This window comes from Procambarus clarkii, chromosome 46 (genome assembly GCF_040958095.1).
Source record: "Procambarus clarkii isolate CNS0578487 chromosome 46, FALCON_Pclarkii_2.0, whole genome shotgun sequence".
In the NCBI taxonomy this organism is placed as follows: domain Eukaryota; kingdom Metazoa; phylum Arthropoda; class Malacostraca; order Decapoda; family Cambaridae; genus Procambarus; species Procambarus clarkii.
The window spans coordinates 18,935,289-18,947,835 of NC_091195.1; the positions used below are offsets into that span (position 1 = coordinate 18,935,289).

The window sequence follows — 12,547 nt, forward strand, 5'->3', positions numbered from 1 at the left end:
AGCACGCTGGACTATGATCCTGTGGTCCTGGGTTCGATCCCAGGCGCCGGCGAGAAACAATGGGCAGAGTTTCTTTCACCCTATGCCCCTGTTACCTAGCAGTAAAATAGGTACCTGGGTGTTAGTCAGCTGTCATGGGCTGCTTCCTGGGGGTGGAGGCCTGGTCGAGGACCGGGCCGCGGGGACACTAAAACCCCGAAATCATCTCAAGATAACCTCAAGATATACCGTGGTATGACTGGTATGATGCAACCATCGAGGCTCATCTTAAAGGACAGTAGACATGCGTGTCACATAACGAAAAAAAGTCAACGCTGGAAATAAACTATTCCCGTTTTGCAGCTTCGTCTGCAATGTCATTTCCTATTATTCCCACATGACTTGGCACCCAGTTGATACTATTTAGTAGATACTAAATTTATAGATATTTTGGATAGATATTTTATTTTTAGATATTCTTAGATATTTTAGATAGATACCCAGGACCGTTAGGTCCTGGGTATTGTTATTTTGAGGTTATCATGAAATGATTTCGGGGCTTACCGTCCCCGCGGCCCGGTCCTCGACCAGGCCTCCTTTTTTTGCTACACACCCCCAGGAAGCAGTCCGTAGCAGCTGTCTAACTCCCAGGTACCTATTTACTACTAGGTGAACAGGCGCATCGAGGGGTGAAAGAAACTCGGCCCCATTTGTTTCCGCCTCCACTCGGGATCGAACCCGGAATCTACGAATCCGAAGCGCTGTCCACTCAGCCACATCTTCCTCGTGAGATTGTTTCTGGTAAGAGAGAGCTTTTGGGAGTGTTCTACTAGACGCTAATGTGACCTTCGTTCGAGGCTAATAATCGCGTTTATAACCCAACCAGCCACGAGGCTACTGAACGAAGTATGATTATTGTTGATACTGAGTGCTGTATGGTTGATGCTGAGTGCTGTATGGTTGATGCTGAATGCTGTATGGTTGATGCTGAGTGCTGTATGGTTGATGCTGAGTGCTGTATGGTTGATGCTGAGTGCTGTATGGTTGATGCCGAGTGCTGTATGGTTGATGCTGAGTGCTGTATGGTTGATGCTGAGTGCTGTATGGTTGATGCTGAGTGCTGTATGGTTGATGCTGAGTGCTGTATGGTTGATGCTGAGTGCTGTATGGTTGATGCTGAGTGCTGTATGGTTGATGCTGAGTGCTGTATGGTTGATGCTGAGTGCTGTATGGTTGATGCTGAGTGCTGTATGGTTGATGCTGAGTGCTGTATGGTTGATGCTGAGTGCTGTATGGTTGATGCTGAGTGCTGTATGGTTGATGCTGAGTGCTGTATGGTTGATGCTGAGTGCTGTATGGTTGATGCTGAGTGCTGTATGGTTGATGCTGAGTGCTGTATGGCTGATGCTGAGTGCTGTATGGCTGATGCTGAGTGATGTATGGCTGATGCTGAGTGATGTATGGCTGATGCTGAGTGCTGTATGGCTGATACTGAGTGCTGTATGGTTGATGCTGAGTGCTGTATGGTTGATGCTGAATGCTGTATGGTTGATGCTGAGTGCTGTATGGTTGATGCTGAGTGCTGTATGGTTGATGCTGAGTGCTGTATGGTTGATGCTGAGTGCTGTATGGTTGATGCCGAGTGCTGTATGGTTGATGCTGAGTGCTGTATGGTTGATGCTGAGTGCTGTATGGTTGATGCTGAGTGCTGTATGGTTGATGCTGAGTGCTGTATGGTTGATGCTGAGTGCTGTATGGTTGATGCTGAGTGCTGTATGGTTGATGCTGAGTGCTGTATGGTTGATGCTGAGTGCTGTATGGTTGATGCTGAGTGCTGTATGGTTGATGCTGAGTGCTGTATGGTTGATGCTGAGTGCTGTATGGTTGATGCTGAGTGCTGTATGGTTGATGCTGAGTGCTGTATGGTTGATGCTGAGTGCTGTATGGTTGATGCTGATTGCTGTATGGCTGATGCTGAGTGCTGTATGGCTGATGCTGAGTGATGTATGGCTGATGCTGAGTGCTGTATGGCTGATGCTGAGTGCTGTATGGCTGATGCTGAGTGCTGTATGGCTGATGCTGAGTGCTGTATGGCTGATGCTGAGTGCTGTATGGCTGATGCTGAGTGCTGTATGGTTGATGCTGAGTGCTGTATGGTTGATGCTGAGTGGTATATGGCTGATGCTGAGTGGTATATGGCTGATGCTGAGTGGTATATGGCTGATGCTGAGTGGTATATGGCTGATGCTGAGGGCAATATGGCTGATGCTGAGGGCAATATGGCTGATGCTGAGGGCAATATGGCTGATGCTGAGGGCAATATGGCTGATGCTGAGTGCTATATGGCTGATGCTGAGGGCAATATGACTGATGCTGAGTGCTATATGGTTGATGGTGAGTGCTATATGAGGCTATGGTTGCTAGGGGAGTTTGGTTGCTAGGTGCTAGGTGATTACAATAGGTATGCAAGAGGCTCGGACAGTCATCATCCCTCCCCCACTTCCATATTGCAGGATTAAAGAATTGTTGCATATGTACGTGCAGTGTTTTGCATAGCTGTTTGGGAGCCATTTCTTTCTCTGTGTTACTCTTGCGCACACACACACACACACACACACTGGTTCTCTCTCTTTATACCTCTTTTGCTCATTGTGTCTCTTTGCCTCTTTCTCTTTTGTTTTTATACCTCTCTTCCTTAGCGTCTCTCTCTCTCTCTCGTCGTATCTCTCTCTCTCTCTCTCTCACTCTCTCACAGGCTCTACCTCATCTGTCTGTAGGCCTCTCACTCTCTATGCCTCTCCACATTCCTCTATGCCTCCCTCTTTTCCCACGCTCTTCTATGCCTCTCTCTCTAAACTATGACAAGAGGGGTCATTACGAATGATGCTGATACAGCTAATGAAACGTGTAGCAAAGATGTGTTCTTCCACACCTGCTCATCTTAAAGCCTGCTGATCCCTACGTACTCATTGAATGAGCTTAAAATTAGTTTTCCATAAACAAATTGTATTTGATATTAGGTTCTTATCAGTGGTATGACATAAGGCTGTGTGCCAGAGCCTTAAGGTGCTCTGTTGACTTATTTTTTCGCGCGTGTGAGTGTTGGGTAAATGTTTCTACTGCAGATTAGTGTAGGAATGAATGATAGGGAGGTTGTTCTTGAAAGAAGGGGAGGGATTGTTCTTGAGAGAGAGGAGATTGTTCTTGAGAGGGAGGGATTGTTCTTGAGAGAGAGGAGATTGTTCTTGAGAGGGAGGGATTGTTCTTGAGAGGGAGGGATTGTTCTTGAGAGAGAGGAGATTGTTCTTGAGAGGGAGGGATTGTTCTTGAGAGAGAGGAGATTGTTCTTGAGAGAGAGGGAGGGATTGTTCTTGAGAGAGAGGAGATTGTTCTTGAGAGGGAGGGATTGTTCTTGAGAGAGAGGAGATTGTTCTTGAGAGGGAGGGATTGTTCTTGAGAGGGAGGGATTGTTCTTGAGAGAGAGGAGATTGTTCTTGAGAGGGAGGGAGGGATTGTTCTTGAGAGAGAGGAGATTGTTCTTGAGAGGGAGGGATTGTTCTTGAGAGAGAGGAGATTGTTCTTGAGAGAGAGGGAGGGATTGTTCTTGAGAGGGAGGGATTGTTCTTGAGAGAGAGAGAGGATTGTTCTTGAGAGAGAGGAGAGGGATTGTTCTTGAGAGAGAGGAGATTGTTCTTGAGAGGGAGGGATTGTTCTTGAGAGAGAGGAGATTGTTCTTGAGAGGGAGGGATTGTTCTTGAGAGGGAGGGATTGTTCTTGAGAGAGAGGAGATTGTTCTTGAGAGGGAGGGATTGTTCTTGAGAGGGAGGGATTGTTCTTGAGAGAGAGGAGATTGTTCTTGAGAGGGAGGGATTGTTCTTGAGAGAGAGGAGATTGTTCTTGAGAGAGAGGGAGGGATTGTTCTTGAGAGGGAGGAGATTGTTCTTGAGAGGGAGGGATTGTTCTTGAGAGGGAGGGATTGTTCTTGAGAGAGAGGAGATTGTTCTTGAGAGGGAGGGATTGTTCTTGAGAGAGAGGAGATTGTTCTTGAGAGAGAGGGAGGGATTGTTCTTGAGAGAGAGAGGATTGTTCTTGAGAGAGAGGAGAGGGATTGTTCTTGAGAGAGAGGAGATTGTTCTTGAGAGAGAGGGAGGGATTGTTCTTGAGAGAGAGGGAGGGATTGTTCTTGAGAGAGAGGGAGGGATTGTTCTTGAGAGAGAGGGAGGGATTGTTCTTGAGAGAGAGAGAGGAGATTGTTCTTGAGAGAGAGGGAGGGATTGTTCTTGAGAGAGAGGAGATTGTTCTTGAGAGAGAGGGAGGGATTGTTCTTGAGAGAGAGAAGGAGGGATTGTTCTTGAGAGAGAGGAGATTGTTCTTGAGAGAGAGGGAGGGATTGTTCTTGAGAGAGAGAGGGAGGGATTGTTCTTGAGAGAGAGGAGATTGTTCTTGAGAGAGAGGGAGGGATTGTTCTTGAGAGAGAGGGAGGGATTGTTCTTGAGAGAGAGGAGATTGTTCTTGAGAGAGAGAGGGAGGGATTGTTCTTGAGAGAGGGAGGGATTGTTCTTGAGAGAGGGAGGGATTGTTCTTGAGAGAGAGAGGAGATTGTTCTTGAGAGAGAGAGGAGATTGTTCTTGAGAGAGAGAGGGATTGTTCTTGAGAGAGAAGCGTTATACCAACATGATGGCTGAGCGTCTTGAGTTGTGACCGCCCCCTTCTGGCGTTTCTCTCTTCTCTCCTCTCTTCTGTCTCTTTCCTCTGTCTTTCCCCTCTCTTCCCCCCCCCCCCGTCTCTCTGTCCCACCCCTTCCCATCCTCTCCACAATACAAATAAAAACATACAAATTCACATAGAAAAATAACAATACTGGATATAAAAGATATCAAACTTCGACTATTCTCGATCTTGCAAAATTGTATCACAATTCACGAAAGAAAAACGAAACAAAAAATACACAAGAAAAAATGCACAAAAAAAGACAAAAAAGCAATTAACAATGGAACGACACAGAGCAAAACCTGAGGATAATTCCGTGTGTGTGTGTGGGGGGGGGGGAGGAGGGGAATATATATATATATATATATATATATATATATATATATATATATATATATATATATATATATATATATATATATGTCGTACCTAATAGCCAGAACGCACTTCTCAGCCTACTATTCAAGGCCCGATTTGCCTAATAAGCCAAGTTTTCATGAATTAATGTTTTTTCGTCTACCTAACCTACCTAACCTAACCTAACCTAGCTTTTTTTGGCTACCTAACCTAACCTTACCTATAAATATAGGTTAGGTTAGGTTAGGTAGGGTTGGTTAGGTTCGGTCATATATCAACGTTAATTTTAACTCCAATAAAAAAAAATTGACCTCATACATAGAGAAAAGGGTAGCTTTATCATTTCATAAGAAAAAAATTATAGTAAATATATTCAGGAAAACTTGGCTTATTAAGCAAATCGGGCCTTGAATAGTAGGCTGAGAAGTGAGTTCTGGCTACTAGGTACGACATATATATATATATATATATATATATATATATATATATATATATATATATATATATATATATATATATATATATATATATATATATATATATATATATATATATATTATAATATAGAGCGTATATCAAAGTGTTCAGTGAGGATCCACAAGGTCTTCTCTGAGTACTCTATATTTTCTTCTCCGAGGCTATGAGTCCCTACACTTGCACCAGAGGTGGTACCCCTTCTGGGTTATATATTAAAGCGACCAAAATAAAATACCTCGACGAAGTTCCTGGGAAAAATACAAGGTGCAGATGCCTGGTCTTAGACCATCCTGGGAACTGTGAGGTCCAGATGGTGCTGTTTATAGAGGGAGAGGGGGGGGTGAGGGAGAGAAAGGGGGTGGGGTGAGGGAGAGAAAGGGGGGGGGGTGAGGGAGAGAAAGGGGGGGGGTGAGGGAGAGAAAGGGGGGGGTTAGGGAGAGAAAGGGGTGGGGGTGAGTGAGAGAAAGGAGAGAGTGAGGGAGAGAAAGTGGGGATGGAGGGAAAAACAGCCACAGACAGACAGATGACAGACAGACATAAACACAACTAGACAGACACAGACGGACAGCAAGACAGCGGCTGGCCAGAGAGATTCGCCGGACATTCTCCAGTCAACGAATTCTTCTACCAATGCATAACAAGTATACGGGCTATTCATGCCCGTGCCACCTCTTGGGTGGCTTCATCATCAATCAATCATAACAAACGTCACTATTACGACGGTTTAAATTGTACAAATACATCACATTTTTGACGAATTTGTTGATACCATAAAATTGACTGATTAGCCTAGTGCCATTAGGACAGCTCACCAAGGTAGAAGAGAATTTGGGCCTTGACACCAGGCACGGGAAGGGTGGAAGGGAGAGTGAGGGACAGGAGAGAGAGAGTGAGAGGAAGGGAGGGAGGGAAGGAAGGGAAAGGACTGTTGAGAGGGAAACATGACTTTTTTGTTTGGGAAGGTTAGGGGATCAGTCTCTTCCCCCCCCCCCCCCCCCCCCTCTCTCTCTCTCTCTCTCTCTCTCTCTCTCTCTCTCTCTCTCTCTCTCTCTCTCTCTCTCTCTCTCTCTCTCTCTCTCTCTCTCTCTCTCTCTCTCTCTCTCTCTCTCTCTCTCTCTCTCTCTCTCTCTCTCTCTCTCTCTCTCTCTCTCTCTCTCTCTCTCTCTCTCTCTCTCTCTCTCTCTCTCTCTCTCTCTCTCTCCAACAAATATTTCCTTTTCTAAGAAATTCAAAATTGCTCAAAGTTTCCCTATAATGCAAGGCAAATTTCCCCTTCCAGCGAAGAAAAAATCAGATATTACCCAATTTAGAATTTTTCTTCTATCGCTATTACGTTAAATCCAGCCCCGATGTTAAGCCCACAATCCAAAATTTGTAGTTTTGAGTCTACGAAAATATTAAAAAGTTTTAAAACACAGCTTAGGGAAAGATATCTTCAAGGTAACTTAAAGATGTAGACTCCTTCTTTAGAGCTGTGACATTTTGGTTCGTAAGTTGCTTACCTTCGGTTGTACAGTCAAAATGTTTACCTCCCTAAGCTGAGGATAAAAAAATTTTTTCTAAATATTTAATATTGTATTTCTATGTAACCGAATATGATAACACACGAACAAAGGTAACTGCAGAAGGCCTATTGGTCCATACGAGGCAGCTCCTATTTATAACCACCCAATCCCACTCATAAACATGTCCAACCCACGCTTGAAACAATCGAGGGACCCCACCTCCACCACGTTACGCGGTAACTGGTTCCACAAATCAACAACCCTGTTATCGAACCAGTATTTAGAACACAGTTATCACCAGGACAAAAAAGGTAGTTATCAAGACATAGCACAAAGATAACATAAGAGTACAGCACTTGGAAGGGGCAGGGCATCAAGGATCTAGGATAGCAAGGTGCCCCAACCGCTTAAGACCGTCGGGGATCGAACACCGGCCTTGCAAGAAGCGAGTCCTTGGCTATATCAACCAATCCAAGTGGACAACCTAACCACTTTGGATGTTAATTCCTTAAGAGACAACAGCATGAAGATATCACCAGCATCCATATGACCTTGTCGGTGGGTCAATGTCTCGGACTTTTTGAGGCTCGAGTTCGAATCTCCAACTACCCCAAGTTATAGTTAGTTATAACAAGTTATAATTTATTATAGTTATAATTTATTATTAGTTATAATTAGTTATAATTAGTTATAACAAGGTCTTGACAGGGATAAATTTAAGGTCTGAGGACGTAACTTTAAGGTCTTATAGCTTTCAGGGAAGGGAGGAGACGTCTCTCTCACAGTGCACCACACAGCACCTTGCGTCACTGTGAAGCAGCGCACCACGCAGCAGCTTGCGTCACTGTGAAGCAGCGCACCACGCAGCAGCTTGCGTCACTGTGAAGCAGCGCACCACGCAGCAGCTTGCGTCACTGTGAAGCAGCGCACCACGCGGCACCTTGCGTCACTGTGAAGCAGCGCACCACGCAGCACCTTGCGTCACTGTGAAGCAGCGCACCACGCAGCAGCTTGCGTCACTGTGAAGCAACGCACCACGCAGCAGCTTGCGTCACACTAAAGCTTCAGGTAATCGGGACAAACGAGCAACAGTGGTTCAGACTCCGGCTTCGTTACGGTGTGATGGATGGGCTTCTCTCTCACCCAGCGGCTCAGGGATAGGGACCGTAGGGGCTAGGTAGATGGATAGACGTAGGGAAAGGGGGTGGAATAGGAAAGAAGGAGAATAACGAGGGAGAAAATTGAAGTAAATGGAAATTCCTGAGAAAGCAGAGGAGTGGATATAGAAGATATGGAATAGTGAAGGATGGGGTGATGGGACGGGATAAATATATTGGATGGGAGATGGGAGATGGGTACTGGTCACCCACCCCACAACCCCTTTTAACAAATCCACAAGGGCCGTGACGAGGGTTCGAACCTGCGTTCAAAAGCATCCTCGTTCTCTCGACACAACTATAACCGCCTAATCCATCCCTAATTACACACAACTTTCATCTCACTCTACACAATCACAATTTCATTCCAAATAACTTAACACCCTTCACACACTACTACTTAAAAGATTTTCTTCTTAATATTTCTAAACATCATCTGTATATATATAAAACTTTCCAATCTCAGTTAAAAACAGATTGTGTGTGTATGTGTGAGTGTGTGTGTTTTGATTATCTAATTTTGCTTTGAATTATTTTTTGTAATTTATCTTATTTTAATTGGGAAACTTGGAGAGTAAGCTTTAAGTTTTATATCAAGTTTTGCGAGCTTAGGAAGCTAAGTTTTGAGGAGGGGGGTAGGGAGGAGGTGGCAATTATTTCATGGGGGTGTGAATTAAAGGAGGGGGGGAGGGGGAGAGAGAGAGAGAGAGAGAGAGAGAGAGAGAGAGAGAGAGAGAGAGAGAGAGAGAGAGAGAGAGAGAGAGAGAGAGAGAGAGAGAGAGAGAGAGAACGAGAGAAAGAGAGAGAAAGAGAGAATAGGAAATAGGGAAGAGTCGGAACGCCAATCACAACACCAATAAACTAAAAAGAGGACCAAGAATAAACTGGAATTAACGCTACTGCTTGTAATTGCTTTTTGGTAAATGAAATTGCTTTGCTTGGCTCATCGAGTTTTGAGCTCTTTCCTCTCCTCTACCCTAGGGTGTTGCCTCTCCATTTTAATGTTGAAGAGACATTTAGAGAAGCAGGGATATTCTGATTAAAATAGGCGCCCACGGGATCTGAAATTGGGTTGAAGATCTGTCGAGCAAATAAGCAATTACAATCATAGAAATAAAATCCAGGTAAGGACGGTAATACACACACACACACACCCCTCGTAGCCCCCGTGGGCTACGGCCTGGTGGATAGCGCGCAGGACTCGTAATTCTGTGGCGCGGGTTCGATTCCCGCACGAGGCAGAAACAAATGGGCAAAGTTTCTTTCACCCTAAGTGCCCCTGTTACCTAGCAGTAAATAGGTACCTGGGAGTTAGTCAGCTGTCACGGGCTGCTTCCTGGGGTGTGTGTGTGTGTGTGGTGTGGGGAAAAAAAAAAGTAGTTAGTTAGTAGTTAGTTAGTAAACAGTTGATTGACAGTTGAGAGGCGGGCCGAAAGAGCAAAGCTCAACCCCCGCAAAAACACAACTAGTAAGCACACACACAGTACAGGATGTGAACAAAAATAGATATCAGCTGACAATATGAACACAGTAAACATTTCCTAAGTTCAAAATGATCTACGTAAGACGTATACTTGGCCCCAAGGCAGTCCGTTCTTACGAACAACGCCCAAAATGCTCACTAATCCGGCGAAATGTTCACTAATCCGGCTACAAGCTCGCTTATCCGGCCATCACCCTCTTTTTCCCAACAATGAAGAGACTTTACGCGCGGTTCACAACTAATTAATTTCAAACATGTCTCAATCAGTGATTTGCTGTGTCCGAATCACAACTCAGTAAATGCTTCAGGATTGCAACCTGAAGTTCTGCAAGCCACACGAGGTCACCGGCCTCAATGGAAGCCTCAGGAAAATATATATATATATATATATATATATATATATATATATATATATATATATATATATATATATATATATATATATATATATATGTCGTACCTAGTAGCCAGAACGCACGTTTTGGCCTACTATGCAAGACCCGATTTGCCTAATAAGCCAAGTTTTCCTGAATTATTATATTTTCTCTAATTTTTTTCTTATGAAATGATAAAGCTACCCATTTCATTATGTATGAGGTCAATTTTTTTTTATTCAAGTTAAAATTAACGTAGATATATGACCGAACCTAACCAACCCTACCTAACCTAACCTATCTTTATAAGTTAGGTTAGGTTAGGTAGCCGAAAAAGTTAGGTTAGGTTAGGTTAGGGTGTCGAAAAACAATTAATTCATGAAAACTTGGCTTATTAGGCAAATCGGGCCTTGCATAGTAGGCTGAGAAGTGCGTTCTGGCTACTAGGTACGACATATATATATATATATATATATATATATATATATATATATATATATATATATATATATATATATATATATATATATATATATATATATATATATATATATATATATATATATATATATATATATATATATATATATATATATACATACATATATACATCTTAACATTTAATAGTAAAAAAAAACTCACGACACTATTTCTGAAGCTCTCATCAAGCAGTTCAAATTCCTAATTAAAATTTTGCCCAACTTTTCGTCGCCTCTGAAAAATGATCGGACAAATGAGTCGCAAATTTTGGATGTTGGTAAAAAAAAAAAATCTCATTATATGAGATTAGAGTTTAAAACTAATTTTGTGGAGTTATTTTATTGTCCTTTCAGAATTTAATATTATATATATATATATATATATATATATATATATATATATATATATATATATATATATATATATATATATATATATATATATATTATTAATAAAACAATTAAGAGTGACTTCAGGGGACAGAGTCTTCTCAATCAATACACAAATCTCTTTATGTGTGTTTCAAGAAATACATCGTTGAATACAATAGGTTTAACAAACTCTTTCGTCCTAAATACCGGCGCTATGGGATAAATCTTTCCATACCCTTGGCAGGTATTCTTGGTGGTGGTGGTCTTGGTGGGGAAATTAGGCTGTTAATTTGCAATTGATACAAATTATCTGGAAAAAAGTAGAGGAGTGAGCGTTGAATTGTTTTAAGCGTAGGTTAGACCTGTGAGTCAATATATCGAACAATTGCCTCGTCTGGGGTCAGTAGTCTTGTCAGTTTGCTTAATTCCTTCTCTCTTTAAGGTCCTCGCGGAGGAGAGTAGTAAGTGAAATGATCAACTGATAACGTATGATGGAGTTTGTAACATCCAGGGTCTTCAGACCAGGGTTGCCGCCCCCTGTCCCCCCCCCCCCCCCTAACACCCCCTCCCCCAACCACACACACACACACTCACAGATATGATCACTACATACAAAATAGTAACAGGAATTGATAAAATCGATAGGGAAGATTTCCTGAGACCTGGAACTTTAAGAACAAGAGGTCATGGATTTAAACTAGCTAAACACAGATGCCGAAGAAATATAAGAAAATTCACTTTCACAAACAGAGTGGTAGACGGTTGGAACAAGTTAGGTGAGAAGGTGGTGGAGGCCAAGACCGTCAGTTGTTTCAAAGCGTTATATGACAAAGAGGGCTGGGAAGACGGGACACCACGAACGTAGCTCTCATCCTGTAACTACACTTAGGTAATTACACTTACTCAACACACATTCTCAACACGCCCCCCCCCCCTCCTCACCTCACACAGCTATAAGTTTCCAAACCAGAATTTATTCGGTGTTTTTCCTCAACCAAAACTTTCTTAATTTATATTAATTGTTTAAACTTTGTGATAATTTATATAAAACCTTAAATCCTCATTAATTTATATCATGTCACTCCTTACTCCTCATCCGGCTCCTTCAATAAATTTAGCCCCATTCTATAGCTTGAACACCAAGAACAGAACTTCAAAAGTCTGAATAAGACCTAAAAAGGGTAATTCTATTAAAATCCAAGTTGTTAATGCATTTAGAAATCCAAATATATCCTGATATATTACATTTATAAAGGTATAGAATCGGTGACAGGGTATAGAAGCGGTGTTCTATACACCGGGTTGAAACACGGTGAGAATCCTGCTCGCGGACGCAGGTTCGAATCCTCGTCACGGCCCTTGGGGATTTGTTCACGGTGAGAAACCAATCTATCCTGATAGAACGTTGCATTTTGACGTAAACTCTACCTAAGCTCCCCCTAAAAAAATCGTCGTACTCGAAAATGGAAGCGGCTCACGAAAATGACTTACTGTCCCGTTTTCTGTTTTGGTCCTCTGGTAGGTTAGGATAAGGGGGCACTTTAGTACGTTGGGAAGCCTTAGGAGGCGGTATGGTGATGTTTAGAAGTTAAAGGTCAGTTGATTTTGACGAAGCCATCTGACATGTATTACACGAGCTAGTAAAGTCACCATG

At 42.7% G+C, this 12,547-nt stretch overlaps 1 protein-coding gene across 1 annotated transcript; it reads right to left on the reverse strand.

The window, feature by feature from the left end:
• Nucleotides 1-891: 891 nt before the first annotated feature.
• LOC123770594 (uncharacterized) lies at nucleotides 892-2,550 on the reverse strand. The gene has a single exon (XM_045762630.1). It carries the CDS (start codon nucleotides 2,548-2,550, stop codon nucleotides 892-894), a length of 1,659 nt encoding a protein of 552 aa, XP_045618586.1.
• Between the last annotated feature and the right edge of the window lie 9,997 nt (nucleotides 2,551-12,547).